This window comes from Perca fluviatilis, chromosome 3 (assembly GCF_010015445.1).
Source record: "Perca fluviatilis chromosome 3, GENO_Pfluv_1.0, whole genome shotgun sequence".
NCBI classification, from domain to species: Eukaryota; Metazoa; Chordata; class Actinopteri; order Perciformes; family Percidae; genus Perca; species Perca fluviatilis.
Window position 1 is genome coordinate 3504138 of NC_053114.1, and position 20974 is coordinate 3525111.

At 42.7% G+C, this 20974-nt stretch overlaps 1 protein-coding gene across 1 annotated transcript in view; it reads left to right on the forward strand.

The window, feature by feature from the left end:
* mmp15b (matrix metallopeptidase 15b) overlaps nt 1–13949 on the forward strand; it is a 36790-nt gene extending 22841 nt beyond the window's left edge. The window contains exons 7-10 of the mRNA XM_039794972.1: nt 3162–3300; nt 7581–7731; nt 11030–11148; nt 12126–13949. Of these exons, the coding sequence (XP_039650906.1) occupies nt 3162–3300; nt 7581–7731; nt 11030–11148; nt 12126–12649 (933 nt within the window). The 3' untranslated portion in view covers nt 12650–13949. The remainder of the gene's footprint in view (nt 1–3161; nt 3301–7580; nt 7732–11029; nt 11149–12125) is intronic.
* Nucleotides 13950–20974: the final 7025 nt, after the last annotated feature.

The window sequence follows — 20974 nt, forward strand, 5'->3', positions numbered from 1 at the left end:
CTTTTCTTCTACAATGTTCAAACCAATGAACAATCATATTTTATTTACTGAAAAAATGACTAGACTGTAGCGAATAAACTACATGTTGCATTCTCGCTCCGATTGAATGCAAAAGCATACCGTAGATTTACAAACTACAAATGAACAAGCACGAAAGTCAAAGCCCAAGCCATGGCGAAACAATGGCAAAGTACTTCATAAAATTAAGCCAAGATATTGCCAGCGAGGACGAGTCGGCACCAGTTACAGCCCCTCTCATTAATGTTAATGCCACAGATGCACAATCTACGTGCCATGTATGATGACGGCTCTCTGCCGGTTACGGAGGCTTGACCTTCGAAACAGCCTGTGGTGCTTATTTAGCTTGGATGCCAGCCAAACTTAGCCCCGCCCACAACATTTGAGGTCGGGAAGTTCGGTCTGGACTTGATCCGTTGTGGAGCGACTATGCTCGAACCAGAGCTGTTTGGACCAATCAAATTGTCAGGGCGGGCTTTATACGATGATGGACAGATGATCGACAGTAACATAATCAACCACGTCTTGAGTGGAATTCGTTTACAACAAAGGTGGCTGTCGCTGGAGAATTGAGATGTGTAGATTCTGCCATCGCGTGCATGCAGTTGAGTTCTGTTGACAACTATGCGTCACTCAACATACGTCACATACTCCGTTGCTCTGATTGGTTGTAGGTCTATCCAATTGAGTGCAGAGGCATTTTCTTTCCTGGTTCGGTTGAAACACGCCCCATAATCACAGCCCAGTGGAGCAGTGTCAGACTTGCATTCTGGCTAGAATCTGAGTTTGACCACGTCAGGCTAGTGCTTATTGGTAGTATGGTGAAATCTCTCCAGAATGGGTCGAACTGGCCAAAGTAGCACGCGGGATTCCTGTCTCTGGGGTGCTAGAACCGCATCAAAACAGCGCAGTGACGTCGCCTTGGGGTAGGCAAAGGCTTATGCGCATTGCGAGTTGCAGAAAGACACTCGTTTACAATTATTTTGATTCAAGTCGGCACTTTATAATTTTATGAGCCAGTTTGTTTGTACTGTAGTTTGTATTGTTTTATTTCCTCTGCCTAGCAAATGGAAAAAAGGGCTATTTGAATTCAGATCGGCACAATTATGTGCATTGGTTTATTATTATTATTATTTTGCCCTCTCCGCCTGCAGCAAGTATGCCTACATTTCAATAAAAATAGTATAAATCTACATCCCTTGATGATATTATTTTTTATATAGCCTGCCTATCAAAATTTTTTAAGTGCAATAAACTCGGAATATATTTGACCGGAACTTTTCCCATTTGACCGGTAAAATGAACCCTTGCAGGTCACATGACCGGCACCAATTTTTTTCTCCAAGTTTACAAACTCATCAACTGATTTGGACCAGAGCAAACGAACGTCGTGAAAATGCCCTTATCTTCACGTAGCGCTTGACTTGGGATTCATTTCCGACTGTGGTGTTCATATTCGAATTGTGGTCATGTAAAATTGAAAGTGATGCCTCCACAGTTCAGAACCTATAGTTATTAATAGTAGACAATGCTCTTCTCTGCTATGACTGTGCATAGGCAAAATGACTTACTTAATGTACTGTGTGGGTGGGAGGAAACCGTAGCACGTAAGTACCACTCTCTCTTCTCCACAAAGTCCTGTCCATCAAAAAAAGAAAGAAAGAAGGGCTGTCATTTTCTTTTATTCACTTTTTGTACAGTATTTCTTCCCAGCAGAGGGCTGAACATAAAGACAGCCAGCAGAGCACATGGAGCTGCTTTCATTATTGAACTCCCACAATGAGATCTGGTCTGTTCTGCCGAGGACTAATATGGTCAACTCAGTCTTAATCTGGTCAAGGGAAAGAGCTGTCAGACCACACAAATCGAAGAGCACGCAGTGTGTTCAGTTCGGCCCTGTTCTGTTTCTCTCAGCTCTCGCCAACCCATCTCCGTTCTGTTCCATTCCATACCGTGCCGCGCCGTCTTGTCTGCCAGCGTGTCCTGCATGAAGGACAAACCTACGTGAGCTTGCCAGAAAGAAGCAGCAGTGAGCATTTTACCGTTACATTATCCAGGACAAGCAGGGCTACTGACTCACCACTTATGAATGAGTCGGAGCGCTTCTGCTGTAAATCTGTCTGCTGCCTTGTGTGCACAGCATGTAGAGTAGGTATGATATACAGTGCTTGGGTTCAAATGTGCTACTAGTGATTTCCCTTGATTTGTGCCGCTGACTTGATAATGAAAACAATAACAGTGAATGTATCTTGTATCAGGCTGCGATCAACAGAGAGAGTGCAATAAGGGGGTGCGATGAAGCCACCAGAGCAGAGACCGACTATTATTAGCCGGCCAGTCTTCCACTATTGTTAGTTTATTGTACGTTCTGGTCTAGCTATCCGGCAGACCACACTTTGCTTGGCATGATGACCATCAAGCATTACTACAGCGCTGCCGGACCACACTGGGTCAACTAGTTCAAACCATTTGACGGAAAAAAAAAGAGAGCAGCTCCTGTGTCTTGTCTAATCTTTGTACTCTGTGCTCTGTTGTTTCACCTTGTAACCTCTTCTGCTTTGTTGCTAATCTTTTTGCTTCTGTGCTGTCTTGTTCTGCTCTGCTTGTGTTGTCTCTTTCTTTCAACATCGCAGGGTTTTTCCTGACTCAGAATGGGGGGGTGGGGTGGGTGGGGGGACTACGCACGGCAGGAAGCATGATGGGTCCGCGTACAGTAAAGGCAATTCTGTGTTACCTTATTTGACAGAGATCTATGCATATACCTGTGATTTCTGACAATTTGATAAACAAAAATGTATATGTTCTGCTTGTTCAACGGTCGTTTGGTAAACTGATCTTAAACACAGTAAGAGAGGATTTGAATTGCTATTTTAATTCTCAGTTCTTTTTTAGTTTGGTGCTGGTGATTTTCCTTTATGGCTGACTAAAACCTTTTTGGGGGGTGCCAAAAATTACTCTATGCAGGAAAAACCCTGCATCAAGGCCAGGGGACTACTGATGAAAAATTGCCTTTTGGCTAGTTCTGGAATTTTTAACCCATGTATAATCATGCCTTTTATCAATTTGCACTGCCTCCTTCTAAAATGAAGAAAAACTACTGAGTTTTCCACACTGAAACACACTTGTTAATGTTGTCCCCTCAGGGCCGTTGGTTCTGGCGGGTGCGTAGGAACAGGGTTCTGGATAACTACCCCATGCCCATCGGTCACTTCTGGAGGGGTCTGCCTGGAGACATAGACGCCGCCTATGAGAGACACGACGGCAGGTTCGTCTTCTTTAAAGGTAAGCAGCAAACAGTCACGAGCACACGTTAGATGAATGAAGGATGGCGTACTGGAGGGGAGTTGGGTGGTGTGTTTTTTTTATTTACTTGCACTGCTCACACTGGTCTGCACCTCGCTGTGTGTACATTCTCAAAGTTAGAAATTGTTAGTTTTATAGCCGAAAACAAGCGCTGCATTGCCTGAAGTTGTTTTACCCTCGTGTTGTCTTCGGGTCAAATTTGACCCATTTTCAAAATTGATATATCAGAAATATGAGTTTCTTGTTAATTACCTAATTTTTAATTACCCAAAAATAACACAGATGATTCCATGCAACGCACTTCGCAAGTACAACAAATGATCGGATCTCTACTCTCATTGAATTCTGGGTGTTTTATTCAATTTTTTAGCATTTGAATTTTTTTTTTAAATGTTTCGAAACAGTATCTCAACTGAATGTTGACTTATACCCTTCTGTGATTATCTTTCCTTTAATATTAGTCTAAATAATTCATAATTTCTGCTTTTTTTAACTCAAGTATTAGGTATAATTTCCTATAAATGAGGTTTATTGACCATGAATTCCAAAAATAAGTGTAAAACTAGTAATAACTTGGTGTTTGTGGTGTTTATACATGGTAGTGAAAAGAAGTGTTAAACGTCAAAAAAAGCGGAAAAAACATTGAAAAAACAGAAAAAAAACCCCCCCCCCTCTTTTTTTTCCCCCCCCCCCCCCCCCCCCCCCCCCCCCCCTTTTTTTTTTTTTTTTTTTTTTTTTTTTTACCCCCCCCCCCCCTTTTTTTTTTTTTTTTTTTTTTTTTTTTTTTTAAAACCCCTTTTTTTTTTTTTTTTTTTTTTTTTTTTTTTTTTTTTTTTAAATTTTTTCCACTTTTTTTCTCACATCTACAACACATCTGCTTCCTCTTTCTCTATCTCTCTTCTGCCCACTTACCACACACACACACACTGAGCTCTCTTAAAGGAGCCGCAGCACCATTTTACAACAAATGTCTTATCGCGCTGATGTGACTGAGCCCGACCCGAACCCGACCATCATTTCTAAATATCTGTCCGAACCTGGCCCGTCGGGACCCGTCGGGCTTGGGTCGGGTATCCATGCCTTAGGGAGGACGACAAGTGCATGGTAGAATGGGAGACGACACAAGGTTTTATGTTTGGGGCACATGTTAGTATATTTATTGTTTATATTGGTTCCACATTGGCTAGATGGACCAATTGTGACACCAAAATGAAACAAGGTTACTCAAGTCCATCATTTGAATTGCTACCTTTTACCTTACAGCCTAATGGGGGTGAATATCAAATCCTCACTCTAAAGACAGTTTACCTTTTATCATTTAGGTCACGGATTAAGTATTGAATCAAGTTTAATACGGCAGGAAACCTGCAGTTATTGTAAAACAAATAATAAACCAAATTCTTGCATCTGAACTACATTTATTTTCATAAAAGTGGTCATCAAACCAACTGATTCACATTCACCAATTCATCCATACTCGTCTTATGCCCCCCTCCACTCCATCTGCTTTAGGGAATATGAATATGTTTCTATGTTTCTGGTTATTGTTGCTGTAAAAACAGGCCTTGGCCTGTTCTAAATAATCTTCTTCTGGTGTTATTATCTGTATCTTTTAGAGCATGACAGACTTCCAGAAGCAACAACAGCCTTTGAGAATATGTCCAATTTTGAAATTAGGATAGTAGCTGCCATACTGCATGCAGGAAAGTAACTAAATACAAACGTTGTGTCACAGCGCTGCTAAGCTTAAGAAGCAACAATGACAAACAACACCAGTGTTGGGATTCAGTTTCCAGTGAAGCAGAGCAGTTTCCTCTGCCATGCCAACAGCAGCGGTAGAACATAAGATCCAGCTTTTATCATAAGTCAGTCTGTCTTACATACAGTATGTAGCAGCATGTCAGCTCTTTAAGGAAACATATTCTCTTTTTTTTTTTTTTTTTTTTTTTTTTTTTTTTTTTTTTTTTTTTTTTTTGTTTTGGGTGTTGGGGAGTGGGCCACAAGCAAACCACTTTTATTTTTTTTTCTTTTTTAAACAAAAAACAACAACCCCCTCCTTTTTTTTTTTTTTTTATATCTCTTTTTTTTTTTTTTTTTTTTTTTTTTTTTTTCTTTTTTTTTTTTTTTTTTTTTTTTTTTTTTTTTTTTTTTTTTTTTTTTTTTTTTTTTTTTTTTTTTTTTTTTTTATTTAACAACCCCCCCTCCTTGAGAAAGTACATATAGTATAAATCTCTTTAAACACAGCTCATTATTTATACTGTGAGGCACCGAGAGCCACTTCTCTTTTACAACGGTGGATAAAGTTTGTTGAATGAAAAAAGAAAGAGCTGAGTCTTTAATGCGGCTCGACTCTAGGAGCTACAGGCTTTGGGGCAGCTGTTGATGATGAGGAGGATGATGTCATCGGCCGGCCTCTCACTGTGACACTTGGCTGCAAGCCATTAGCAAAGAGAGAACTAGAGAAATGAACAGAAGGGGAGATAGAAGGGAGGAAGGAGTGGCAGACTTGAGAGCACACCAGAAGGGGGAGAGAACACACAGAGCTTTAAATGGACCAATCGGATCAACTTGACTTTCTGTCAGCGTGAAGACAGCAGCCCTTTCTCAATCCGCATTTTAATTTCTGTACCCGTTCTCATGGACTTGTGGCCTTGACTGGGCCAAGACTTGTCCAAATGCAAATGTGATGGATGGTATGGAATGGAATAAAATAAAAGGGCTCTTGTTCTTGGAGATGCTTTGGGAGCTAATGTTGAGACAGACAAGTATCGCAGCTAACAAACCCAAAACCAGCAGAGTCTACGGTTCAAATAAATGAAATCACTTCCCTTGTAAATGTCTCCTCGTATCACTTTTATTCAAGAAAAATACATTTTTATTGCGCCCCTGAAATTCTCTACGCGTGCTCCTTGGGGAAAATAAGTTAGCGTCGAGCCCTGAAAAGGCCAGAGTTTAGACGCCACATATCTACACACACTGTATATATTCTGCATAGACAAAATTACTGCGTCCGTTCTTGTTTGGAATTTGGACTGCTGAGCTTAGTTGACCGACTACCAAGAAAGCAAGTTTGGATTTGTATGTACTGAGAAGGGCCTAGGATTTTGGACATATTACATGGCATCCAAATATATATGGAATATCTTTCATCAGAAGTGTAAACTAGGCAAAAAATGATTCATTCACTTCTTTTACACAGCTGTTGGTTTACCCAGGGGGTTTCACAGCTGTTTTTATCCCACACAAGCCCAACTGTAAGAGAAACCAAACTGTTTATCCCTTTAGAAAAGCAACCGTCACACAGCAGGAAGGACTCAACTCCTTAGGTCACTGATGCACCCTGGCGCAGTTATGGAAAGTCATGGAGTAAGTCATGGGATTTTACATCAGGGCTGAGCACTACAGGGAGCCTGGGAAGCATTGCGTCAACCTCTTGTTCTCTCCAGATGCTGAGTGTAGAGCTTTCATTTTAGGTAGGCGGATTGAAGCCAAGAGGAGAGATATAATGGTGCCTGGAGGAACGGAGTCCCCCTGTCTGACACAGTAAAATCTGCTTCAGCCTGACATGAGACAAGCCGCTCCTAATGGATAATTAGAAGCTCAACCAACACTCTTAAATCAATGATGTACTCGTTTCTGCTGTGGTTTTTGATTGCTATAATTTACAAGTGTGTAAATGCTGGTTTGGTTTCTCTGATTGTTCTCATTGTTCTATTTTTATTCCTCATTTAGTTTCAATTATTAACATATTCTGTGCCAGCAAATTAATAAATGTGTGCACATGAGCAGAATGTGTATGGCTACATCTGCTCCTGTATGTGGATGTGTGTTTAACCAAGTGTACGTGACCTATACAGTATGACTGTGTGTGCTAACATTTTCAAGAGTCCATTAGGGTTATTAGTGGGGGGTGGATAGGGAATTAACTGATTTAACCACTTGCAGTGGCTGTGGCTCAGGTGATAGAGCGGGTGCCTACCAATCGGAAGGTTGGTGGTTTGATCCCGGGCCTGCAGTCGCATGTCAAAGTTTCATTCGGCAAGACACTGGACCCAGACTTACTCCCAATGCTGCAACATTGGTGTGTGAGTGTTTATCTGATGAGCAGGTGGCACCTTGTATGGCAGCCTCGGGCCACAGTGTGTGAATAGGGAATGGTTCCTGTACTATGTCAAAGCACTTTGAGTAGTCGTTAAGACTAGAAAAGTACTATATAAATACAGTCCATTTACACTTCTCTTCTCCTCTCCTCTCCTCAGGTAACAGATTCTGGCTTTTCAGGGAGGCTAACCTGGAACAGGGCTATCCATTGGAGCTGGTTGATTATGGTCAAGATATTCCCTACGACCGAATAGACACAGCCATCTGGTGGGAGCCATCCGGCTTCACTTACTTCTTTCAAGGAGACAGGTAACGTAGCCTGCAACCTGTCAGCAGCACATGAAACCCCTGTTGTTTACCCAGTATGCTAGTATATTATGTATTAGTATATCACTAGTTTGATTAGCTCTGAAAGGTTAGACAGCCCCAGCTTGATCTCAATTACTATTATTCCACCAAACTAATTTTAAATGCATTGCGTATGCTCTCAAATTGTTTTGTCCAATGCTTTGGTTCATGACCTGATATTCCCATCAACCTCAGCTATACTTTGTGTCAGCTGTACTATGTTAGCATGCTAACATGCAAAAATAAGATGGATGGACATTATACTTGCAGAACATCAGCATGTTATTATTATAAATGTGAGTAGAGCTGTAATCGGGCCTTAAAAGTTTGGCCGGACAAGGCCCGAGCCTGACAAGTACATTTTGATTGACAGCTTTTTAAAAGCCCAAACCCGTTTACAGCCCGACTGTACAAAAGGCCGTCTACCAGCAGTGATTGTTAGAGTGCATGTCGGAGAATAGCGCGGACACGCGCTTCACACCGCGAGCGGGCACGCACGCCACTCGGCGGAGAAGGGAGGGAAAGAAAAAAGAGACGAGACTGCCGCCGTCCGGAGCACTAACACCGACATTATTCAAATGTGCGCACGCACACAGCTCTTTTGCCTTTTGTCAAGAATGAGTCATCTATACATTTTTTAAAATAATTTATTCAATACTAACGTAGGTTATAGGCCACTTGGAAGTTGGAATAAAGAAATAAAATAAGTCCTCCAGAGGCCAGCCTCCGTTTCACCTCCTCAGTATCCATTTTCGCGCTAATCGAAACGCATCACCTGACCGCTAATTTACCGCGCAACCAGGAGCGCAAGCCCAAGCCCATCCCAAGCCCGTGTAAAATGATTGAAATTAAGACCGAACCTGCCCGGACCCGGGTTCAGGCAAAGATCTTCAGCTCTAAATGTGAGCATGTTAAAGTTAGCATTTAGCTCAACGCATCACCATGCTTAAACACAGCCTCACACAGCGGTTACATATTGGATTGATTTATATAATTGATGTTTGATTTTAGCTTTAAAGAGCGTTCATGTGTATTTTTAATAATGTATACATTTAATGTTATTGTTGCCAACAAATATAGGCAGGAAATAAGTTCACAAGCTGACGTATGTAGGATACCAGTAGGGTACAGATTTGATCATTGGCAAATTATCAAATATGTTTTATCAATATTAATAAAGACCTGTACCTGCACAGACCTGTTCGACCAGCATTTATTACAATAAGTACACAAATAATCACAAGCAACTGCTAATTAAGTATAATCGAATTTATTAACGTCACAATTATCAGTAGCCAATCAATAATAAAACGTATATACCTTTTTACAATATCACAACCAGAACAAAGCAAAAACAAAGCAGCTTATGTCATAGACACGTCTGTGTGTGTGTGTGTGTGGGCGTGTGTGAGAGAGAGAAGAGAGAGAGTGAGTGAGTGAGTGAGTGAGTAAGGGTGAGTGAAAGTGAAGGGGGCGGTGTCGAAATGTAGTTCTAACACAAAAACGACTCCCAAAATGGCTACTCCTGTGAGCTGCACAAAACTATTTAGCCTCAAGAGGGCGGTAGTGGTGCTGGGTGCACGAGGAGGGGTTGAAAAGGTCGAGGGGGTTGCTAGGCAACGCACACGCTTAACCCAGCCCTGGTCATGTGTGTTAGCTCTGTACAAACGTAAGCCGACCCCACGTGGTTAAGCTAGCAGCGTTAGCTCGGGAGCTACGTGGCTAGCTTGTGTCTGTGTGTGTTAGTAAAAGGAAAAAGAGTAAAAGGAGGGAAAAAAACCTCTGATCTTAGTTATCGATAATGACCACCTCAGTGGCTAACAGCTGATTTCCACGATTGTCTCGCAGACAGTAACTAAACTCCGTGAAAGGAGTGATTTAGCAGGTAGCGCTTACGGTTTTACCCAGCTACTTAACACAACATAATCAACAGTATCGTGATCAATTATACATTCACAGAAACAGATTAATAACCAGATATGGGCCAATACATGATTACAATCACAGATCACATTAATGGCAACAAGCGGTAGCGAACCCTTTGCCCATTAATAAAACAAACCAAACACACTAGTTCTAACGTCTGCCCAGAACTGTGTAAAGCCTTACTGTGTGTTGTTTGTAGTTAATCTCTCGCCAGAGTTTAACGATCCGTTTCGTCCAGAGCAGTGGACGACACGCGATCCAGATCGACGTAGCAAGAAGAGCGGAACGTAGTCCTTCTCTTGAATCCGGGCTGATTAAACCCGTTGCAGATGTGAGGAGATACTGGGTCAGTATCCCCTCGGATCCCCTTTGTATATCAGGAAGATATAAAATGTCTCAGCTCAATCTCGACCAGCGAGGTGACGCTGGTTAAGCTAGTCCGGACTACTGCACCTCCTGTCGGTAAACTGGGTTACCGTGGAAAGCAAAGAAACACAGACGCCGACAGCTTTTATCCTTCCTCCACCTCCTAGTGGCGGGGTGGTGCATTCAAAGGCCCGACAGCCAATGGGAAAAGCGCAAACCTTGTCACAGGTGTGAAGCAGTTCTTTGTCTCACCACCAGTCTGCCTTGCCCTCCATGTGTTGGAGGTAGAATCTCCATTTTGGCGACTCTGCTTCCAAGTGGCAGCCTGTAGGAGTTTGGTGAAACTGGCTTTGGGATTCACATGTAGGCCAAGACCCTTAGTTCTGCCTTCCCTGTGTCCCTTGTCTCTGCAGTCAGCTCAATCTGAGCCATTTTTGGTTGAAATCAATGTTTAACCCCCTGCTTGGTCCCAACAATATACAGTGAGAAGGGTATATGTCTATTCATCTGGAGTTTTTTTTTATTTCCATCTAATGATAGACCAAATGATTGAGATCACAGGAACAGTTTCATGTTGTTATACTGTATGTTATGCATTGTCCTGTGAGTATTAAGCTCTTAAGCTTAAGCTTGTAGTTAACTAAGTAAGAAAGTTCTGTGAACAATTGCCCTGCTATAGAACAGAAATAACAAGTGTGTGCAAGGGTAACATATGAAAATACTCATAGGAAAATGATTACACTTTAGGTCTGTGAATCCAATAAGCCCTCGCTAAGCACTGTATGACTGACTGACTTTCTAGTGCATTTACAGTCGCAGCAGATTTGAATGTTCTGTGGAAACTGTACTGTTATATACACACAGCATAGAGGCCCACCGTGTACTGTACTGTGTAAGAAGTCTGCTCCTTTCTTGTTTAGACAGTTGTTAAAACGGTAATAACCATCTTCTCCGTCGCTGTCTGCAGGTACTGGCGCTTCAACGAGCAGTCACGCTTGGCTGATCGGGGCTACCCGAAACCAATCAGCGTCTGGGGAGCATCAGTGCCCTCCTCTCCCAAGGGGGCCTTCCTCAGCGATGATGGAGGTGAGAAAAGAGGAGAGCTAACTGTGGCGTGTGTGTGTGTGCGTGTGTGTGTGTGTGTGTGTGTGTGTGTGTGTGTGTGTGTGTGTGTGTGTGTGTGTGTGTGTAAAAAGGGCAAGGAGGGGCTAGGGCCGACAGATACATGCCTGAAACAAAGAATCAGGGTGTGGTCATACAATCATCAGGAGGAAGAGGGGATGGTGTGTGTGAGAATTTCGTCTACACGTGAAATGCTTTTTGCTTTGCTGTGCTTGGTTGGATTGAAAATAGAGAGGAGTCACGCAATCTCCAAGCAGTATGGATAAGTAAACACTTTCGAGTACATTTTTGAAGCTATTATAGAATTAGTGTGACATTTTGAGAAATACAAATGATTTGCTTTCTTGCAGGGAGTTAGATGAGGTGATTGAGACCAAGATTGAAAGTAGAGGTGGTCCGATACCGTTTTTTTCTTCCCGATACCGATTCCGATACCTGAACTTGCGTATCGGCTGATACCGAGTACCGATCTGATACCAGTGTGTCATATATTTTTTTATGTTTTAACAACTGTATACTACTATCCCTGTATGGATGTGATATGATTTCTATCTTTGTTGTCGGTCTGGCTCAGGTTAAATTATTTGTGAAACATGAACAAACACAAACAATGAATGCCGTAGAACTTTCTTTTATTCTCCAGTTTGACCGTCAGTTATAACGGAAAAACAACATAAATAAACTACTTTAACATAGATTTTCTTTAGGGCTTTATTACGTGGTATCGGATCGGATCGTGCATAAATTCCAGTACTTCCCGATACCGATACCAGCGTTTTAGGCAGTATCGGAGCCTCATCTCTAATTGAAAGACTTTTTTTTTTTTTTTTTTAACCCTAACCCTTGGCAAGAGTTAAGACAATGTCCAACTATTCCTTCACGTTGTATGTCTTCAAATGGTTATGCTGGCTGACACCTTCTGCTCTCCATGCCTCCTGCAGCCTACACCTTCTTCTACAAGGGTTCCAAGTACTGGAAGTTTGACAACCACCGCATGAAGAGCGAGCCAGGCTACCCCAAGTCCATCCTGAGAGACTTCATGGGCTGCAGCGTGGACCTGGACCCAGACAGAGACACGGACACAGACGCCGGGCGCAAATACCCAGACGTGAACCGCCCGCCGTTCAACCCGGACGCAGACGGACGCGACGGCGACAAGGGCAAAGACCGAGAGGGGACGGACGGCGGCGGGACGGACAAAGACACGGGCAAAGGGTCGGACGCCGACGGCGACAAAGACGAAGACGACCGCGAGGGACGCGAGGAGGACACCAACGAGGTGGACGTGGTGCTGAAGGTGGACGACAGCGAGGAGCGGACCATGAACATCCTGATGGTGACCATCCCGCTGGTCCTGGTGCTGTGCATCCTGGGGCTGATCTACGCCATCATCAACACGCTGCAGAGCAAAGGGGCGCCGCGGCTGCTGGTGCACTGCAAGCGCTCGCTGCAGGACTGGGTCTGACCCCTGACGTTAAGGGACACTGAACTATATGAACCTAAAGTTGGACCTTAGACACCGCCCTCCTCTAATCCAAGCCTCTTCCCAGCGACCCATCTGTCTACAGTCTCTGTGCTCAGTGGCTCCCGCAAACTTGTGGTAGTAGATCCAATATCGTACTGACACACACACACACACACACACACACACACATACACTAGAAGCAAGCATAGATTATGTCTTACTTATACATACCCCTACACACACCACCCTAACCTCCTCCTGTCTCCCATGGTGCTCTACAATGCGTTGACTGTAGTCTATTTATATGAGAGAAGTTTGCACATTGTTTTTTTTTCTTCATGTTTTGGTTCATTTTGTGTGACTTTATGTTGTTGTTATTATTATTTCTGAACCAGGAAGAGCGTTCTATTCTCTCTCCCATCTCTGCACCGCCTTCCTCCTTCCCCTGATCTCTGTAGGGGCTTTGTCCTCGCCGCCGCCGCCGCCGCCGACTCCACATCTGCTTACATTATCACAGTTGCCGCAAAAGAAAGAAATGCAAAGGGTTCGAAACGAGAAAGCCATTTGTAGACGGACCACTACGCTTCAAGCGGGGCTCGGTAGCGTTCCTTCCCCCTTTCACCATCGTCGTCTTCTCCTTCGTCTTGCTCCATCTCTTCCCTTTGCTCTGCAGTACAGTGTGTCACACGGTGGGAGGTGAGCGAGAGAGAAACAGGGTTAAGTTACAACAGATATTTCGTGGCAGTTTACATTCAGAGGTATTTTGAGGCATTGAGCCTGGATATTATCCTCCCTTTGACTCCCTCTGACAGAGACTGGGCTGGGGGTGTAACTCTGAAGGTTGGAGCAGAATTTAGTATGTCATCATACAGGCACCACTTTGGTTTTAAAGGATAATTATAGTTTATTACGACTTCAATCTTATTTTGAATGGTAATTTCAACAGTAACAATAACACTGGACTCATCAAGTGAATTGCTGAGATCTGGGAATTAAATTAAAATAAATTTAAGCTCTAGTGTCAAATCATAACAGGGGTTATCTCAGGACACTTTACAGATAGAGAAGGTCTAGGCCAAACTCTATAATTTACAGAGACCTGACAAAATATGAAGACAGACGGTAAAATGATTACCACAGACCGTCTGTTGTAAACATTCAAGTTCACATACCACCTTCCTGGTTCTACTTTGACCTACCACACTTGCCGTAGTTGTGTGCAGTCTTTAAAACAAGTACAATGTTATAATAATAGATATAAATTGTCCCAAGTTGTAATAAATAGTAATTATCCTTTAAATTCTGACTACAGATGCCTTGTTTTCCTTCTGCTCACATAGTTGGACAATCGGTCTACCTTCGTCTCTTTTCCTTATTTGGAAACCATTTAAAATCCTCTTTGGCTGAAAGGGTACAGACTTGAAAGGGGATCTCTTCCCTTAACTTTCATTTATGTGGCTTCCTTTCAGTCAACAATAAGACATTTTCTTTCCTTTCTGCAAGAGAGGAGACAGACTAATGGTTCATTTAAAAATGTCACCTCACTGTGAAATAACACAAGAGAAGGGGCATTCGTTGCACATCACTGTGTGTGTGTGTGTGTGTGTGTATGTGTGTGTGTGTGACATAAAACAAGAAAGAAACAAAGCAAAGCCATGGCCTTAAACGTAGGAACAGGATGTAACACCACACATGTTACAGCAGTGGCAGGGGGCAGCTAACGTACCGTGCCGTTTCTAACGGACTTTTTTTTACTGCTAGTGTTTTGTTCAAAGGACAATTTGAGGAACTTCACAGATGAGCTGCAGTCTATCTGTTGTAAATATAATGTAGCTGTAAGCACCAGGGTGGGCTCGGGCCACGCAGGCTCTAATCCTCTTCATTAAAAAACAGCAGGTGTGTGCAAATGCTGTTAACCCCCGCAAACCCTAAACTAAACCTTGAACTCCCAAAACCCTCTCCACCCCTTTCATCTCGCAAGATCAGAGATGGGTCGAAGGGGAGTGTGGGCACCGAAAAAATGTCCATCTTAACTACTCATTATAGCTTAAAAATGTTTGATGTATTTTTTTCTGCTGTTCCTGGCAGCCATTGATTTCCATTTATTTTTGTAGAGAATGAAAATCATGCAAATTATTAAAATGCAAAAAATAATTCACTTGGATGGATCATACAACTCAACTACAAAGCACTTGTTCTTTTAGAGTTTGCTTGAGTTTACTGATTTTTATACTGTACAGAAATGAATGGAAACTAATGGCTGCCATGGAAAAAAACAATGTTTAACTAAGAGTAAAACTATTCGACAAAGAGAAGATAATTTCCCTTGACCCATGTGAATACATGTTCAATAATGTTTGTGACATTAACCCATATTTCTGCGGCATAAGCAGCCCTTCATTTTCAAGATATTTAAAACGTGTAGCGGCAGTGGAAAATGTGAAATGATCTAATCATCGCTAGTTTCTAAATAAAAAGTCTGAGTTTAAAAAAGCAGCCTGATGAGGAGATGAGAGACAGAGAGTGTAGGAGTGGACGACTTGAGAGTGCAACTTCACATAAGAATGGAAGGAAGGCTTATCGGAGGTAGCATTTGGAAGTAAGCTGCCAATCTGACCAGAGGGGGCTTAGCTCAGCCGGCTCATGTTACAGATGTGGAAGGGGGTGGGGTGGGGGGTGAAGAGAGACTGAATTTCTTGTTGCTGAGACAAGGGAAGGGGGAGGGAGGCTGACCCCTGACTTGCTAAGCTTGGATCTCAGGAATAAGGAGGGTGTATAGAGAGAGAGAGAGAGACAGAACTTTGATGGCTCTATCCCGCTGGCAGTAGCTCTTACCCAAATTCTCCTGCTATCTCAACAACAGTTCCTGCCAAAGAGGAAACTTTAGCATACAAGACAGAGCTTTTTCAGCAATACTTGCTGTACGTGCTTCACTTGTAGTTGCGAATATACCCAGTTACACGTAGCTAAGGGGGATGTAACTAAGTACATTTACTCAAGTACTGTACTGTACAAGTAAACTTTACTTGAGTCCTTTCTTTTCCGTGCCACTTTCTCCTTCTACTCCGCTCCATTTCAGAAAGAAATATTGTGCTTTTTACTCCACTACATTCACCTGCCAGCTGTAGTTACTTTACAAAACACATGTAGTTTCTAAAATACAATGTCTTATTATAAATTAAACTACAATATAAAAAACTACAGTTCGCTACAACTGATGATGATGATAAGTGAAGGATCTTAATACCTCTTCCACCACCGCTCGCAGTGGCAACTTCTTCCGTCCTCCGTCCTCCCGCGCCAGTCGCGCTGTACGTTGACAGACGGTGCCGATACACAAGACGGCTGTTCCGTTACCTCCCCTCCAGCTAGGTGCAGACAGGTTGAGGTGAGACACCCACGCAGACAGGCGGTAGAGTTAACACGACACTTAACTGCAAGGAAGAAAAAGGAAGAACACAATAAGCCGTCACCAGAAGTCTAGAGATTGATCTGTGGCCAGTCAATAGCTGTTGCCAGGAAACGGTGTCCTGTGTCCATCGCTCACCTCCTCACCATCAGGGTTTGGGGGGTGGGTGGGGGAAGGTTGATGGACGTAGCTAATCAGCGTTAAAGCACCCCCTTCACCCCTCCTCTGTTCTCTCCTCTCCTGTCCTGTTCTTCCATTGGTCCTCCAGGCACATCCGTGCTTAGACAGCCTAGTGTCTGGACAGGCTTAGAAAATGTCGACTCATTGTACTCGACACAGCATTGTGTGTACGGAGTTCTCGTTTATCAGCCCCTCCTTTTCTCCACTGTGACTTCCACACAGCAATCCCACTGGGAGTTACCCACTTCAAAAGCTGAAGTAACCACTCAAAAGTTGAAACAAAATGTAGCGTACCTGAGTTTTCTTAATTTGAAATCACAGTTTCTGCGATCCGGCAGCTCGAGAGATTCTCTGTAGGGTGACACTGACAGGGAATCCTTGTCTTAGGACAGCAAGCACAAGAGAAAAATATTGAAAACGCTGGGAAAGAAAGCTGTCCACGCTGATTGATGTGTGTGTGTGTGTGTGTGTGTGTGTGTGTGTGTGTGTGTGTGTGTGTGTGTGTGTGTTTGTGTCGAGGTGTTTAGTTAATCAGCTCTACTCTCCATAAGCGAAGGCCGGTTTCCTGACTGTAAATCTCCCACACTCTCTCTATCACCCCCCCCCACACACACACACACACACCAGCCCAGCCCTGCCCACTAAGCCCGAGGGGATCATAATAACAACAATGGCCTTCTCTCTCACTCTCTCTCCCTCTCTCAGAAACACACTCTCTTTCTCCTGCGCCTATTTTCCCCTCTCCCTAATACACACACACACACACACACACACACAAACACGTTATTGTCTTCCCCAACCTCACCTTCCTCCTCCCCCCTCCTTAGGAAACTAGTCCAGGCCAAGGTCCAGCCTCACACAGCAGAGCCTGGTTTTAGATCCACCTCCTTGTTCAGCAACATCTAATAATGTGGAAGGATTCGCTTCCAAACACTGTACCTAAGTTATTTTATGTTCATATTGCCCCGTTCGTTTTGGAGTGCATTGCCTCGATATGCAAAGTTGAGGTAAGGTTAGGGCATCGCTGAGCTTGTCTGAGCTTTCATCTCTCTCAGGATGGGTTTCTGTAAACACTGCATGTTAATCGTTCCTTATTCAGCCCCGCTGTTTTGGCTTTATACCTTGCTTTTTTTTTTTGTGTCTTTTATTATAATGAACATCTCGGTGAAAAAAATCTCCACAATCACTCAGAAGGCACGTACGCTTCTAGCCGTGTCTGCGCTCTCCACTCTGTGCACTTGTGTTGTGTTTTCAGCTTCCTGAGGTCACCGCGTATACCTGCACTTCTTAATAACGGCAAGCTTCAAAAAGTCATTGCATCAGCCCTGTGCAAAGTCTAGCTCGGCAGGGGAAAACCGGATCAATAAATAACGGACTGAACAGGACAAAGGAGGAAAAAAATAAATAAAAAAAAAGATCTGTCCAACGTGACATGCAGTACGACTGTGTTCTGTTTCACTTCCACTTGGGTCAACCTTGTGGCTTATGATGGCTGGAACCCAAAAGGATCGTGGGTTGTCCAGATGCTTCTCTCTTTTCCCAGAGTGCATCTCACCTTGCATTGACCCCCACCCCCCGCCCCCCCACCATCCACTCTGAAACCACTCATTTTAGCACCACTCGGCTAACTCGACTACACACCCCGCGGGGGACGAGACAGAAAAGGTGGCTGACAAATGGCTTTCAGCATCTGAGTCGGGACGAGTGCATCGGATCAGCTCTCACGGTGCTTCAGACAGGCATTGGAAGTCTTGAGCAGCCCCGCTCAAGAAAACTGCTTTCATCCACTAACCGCAGCTACAGTAGAGAGTAGAGTCGGATGGATTCAGTTATTTCTCACACTGACCGTCAGTAGTGGAACTTGGCATCTCACACTCAGCCTCTCTTCATTACTACCTGAGTAATGGTTCAGTGACTTTCAGAAGAAAAAAAAACTTAACCATCGTCCTTGACTGGGATAAGAACAAAAAGGAAAAAAAAAAGCAGCAGTCAATAAAAAACAGATGAGGTTATTGTTTATCTTTGATAATTGTCTTATTTTGATTGTATTTTGTGCATTTTTTGTCTCTCCAAACTTGATAGGATATTTTTTTTGTTAACATTCCAATTCTCTTTTTTTTGTTGATTGGTTGTTAGTGGGGTTTTTTTTTCTGTAGAAAACGTAAGATTTTATACATTTGTGTTGTTGTGTGTTCACCTCTAGTTGAGTGTGTTAACAAAGCCATGCTGGACATGTACACATTAAAAATTGCTCTGAAAATATGCTCTGAAGTTTTTTTGTAAGCTTTTTGTGCGGCGACTGTGACATGCTATGCTGTCTGAACTATCTGGAGAGAATTAGAGAATTGCAATTCTGCACACACATACAGCACACCACACACACCCGGCGTTCTCTTCCTGCAGTGAGGTCACTGTCCATAGGGCCATGCTTCCTGTCTCACATGGGACAGGCAGCAGAGCGGTCTTATGAAGCATGGGAGGTGGGGAGAGAGGGCTCTGGCTGATTGCCAGGAAGCCAAATGAGCAAAGAGGAAGTTAGCGAGCAGCCTGTAGAGCCTATAAGAAACTGACAGGGCAATGGTGTCATCACACCGAGAGGAAATTCATTGTTCGCAGCACCGCAGGGCTTTTTTTTGGTGATGGATTTGATCCAAACACCAAAATTACAGAAACGGCTGCTTTTAATGAGATGTTTTTGTGACTCAGACTAAGTTGTTAACCAAAGACCGAAAATAAATGCAACACCTTCTCACATCCCGTCGCAGGCGTAATTGACACCAAATGAGTTATTTTGTCTTCGTCTGAGTCCTCGTGATCAGTAAATGGAGGAGCCTCTGAGGGCTGCAAGCTTTTTGAATGAAAAGGCATTCATCACTGGGGATGAGATAAAGAAAAGCAGACATGCTAGTGACATGTCTTAAGGGGTGACGGTGTCTGACACATTCGTACCGAGTTAGTTCAGATGACAATGGTCCTAACTTAACCCTTGTGTTGTCTTCCTGTCGTTTTGTGCACTTTTTGGGGGGCTTTTTTCTATGCTTCTGACCCTTTTTTAAACGTTTCTGTCACTTTTTTCAACGTTTGTTTTTATTTATGGTCAATAAATCTCATTTAAATGACATTATACCTAATTTATGAGTTTAAAAAAAGTGGAAATTATTTATATAGCATTTTCAAATGCTATGAAATTGAATAAAACACCCAAAATTCAAGTAATCATTAATTTTGCCTGCCATGTACGTTGCATGGGTTCCTACAACGTACATCCATGCATCCATGTTATTTTTGGGCAATTTGGTTGAAAGAAATCAATTTTTCTGATTTAAAAAGAACTTTGAAAATGGGTCAAATTTGACCTGAGGACAACACAAGTGTTAAAGGATATACATATTGTCAACAGATCCCATAAAAATACGAAAAACCAACTATCCATTAGTCCATCTCTCCATACTTTCCGACTTCCCTACTCTGTCTGTGGTGCCCATTTGTTCCTACTGAAGACATGAACATTTAAAAAACTAATAGGTCACAAATACATTATTTAATTTATTAACAAGAAGGGCACTCAGAGAGCACAGACCTCCACTTCTCTAAAAATGTTAATGCAATGAGAAATTTCCCTCATGGGAACTAATTTTTCCAATTATTTCGACACCACCGAATGCAGCACAAATGCCCTAACAATGTTAACAAAAGAGAAACATAATTTGTGTATCTGCTAGTGTTCATTTTGTCACCTATTTTTAATTAAGTCTTAGTCTTGTGCCAAATGTCCTTGTTAGTTTTAGTCATATTTAGTCATTCACATATTCTTTTTTGTTAGTCAAGTTTTAGTCGACTAAAAGTCTCGTCATTTTAGTCTAGTTCTAGTCAAAAGAGAACTCAATATATCTAACAAAAAAGAGAGAACAGGTTTATTGCTAAGGCCTATGGTCAAAATTAAATAAGTTATTTATAATGTAATAACTTTTAACAATAACTTATTTCACCAATGAATTGCTGAACATCCACTAGATAGGAAAAGGGTATTTTAGCAGGTGGTGACTGTAGGACGTCCCGCCATAGGAATCCTTTACAGTTAAATACAGTCACACTTTACACCGTTTAGCTGTCAGCATTTCTACCCTGTTTAATCCAGCTGCTAGCTAACACTAGGCTAACGTTACCTGCTGTCAATATAAAATATTCACTTACAGTATGTTTACCGCCTGTTGTTTTAAAATGTGGCCACCAAATGTTTGTAGCTTAAAAAAGACTTAGCTAGCTTCTTCCCTTAACACAACAGATTCCAAAAATGATCCAGTCTCATGGATGTTCACATTTCTCATGGTATAGCCTACCACTCGCTATACACCTTTTTGTTTCTTGTGTTTGTTAGCTATTACATTTTAGCACAGCTAAGTTTGCTTAAGTCGCGTGCAAACATTTTACAAACACATATAACAACATTTTCTTGCCTCACTTGTGTTGATACAATTGGGAATATGTCTCCTTTTTTCATCCATCCAACAATTTTGGTTTAATTTAGGTGTAATGTTCTCTCTCTGTTTATGTCTGAGGGAAATATCTGGCTCTTTAGCTGCTAAATGCTAGCCTGGATGCCAGCCGAACTTAGCCCCGCCCACAACATTTGTGGTTGGGGCTAAGTGAGGTCGGGAAGTTCGGTCTGGACTTGATCCGTTGTGGAGCAACTATGCTCGAAACCAGAGCTGTTCGGACCAATCAAATTGTCAGGG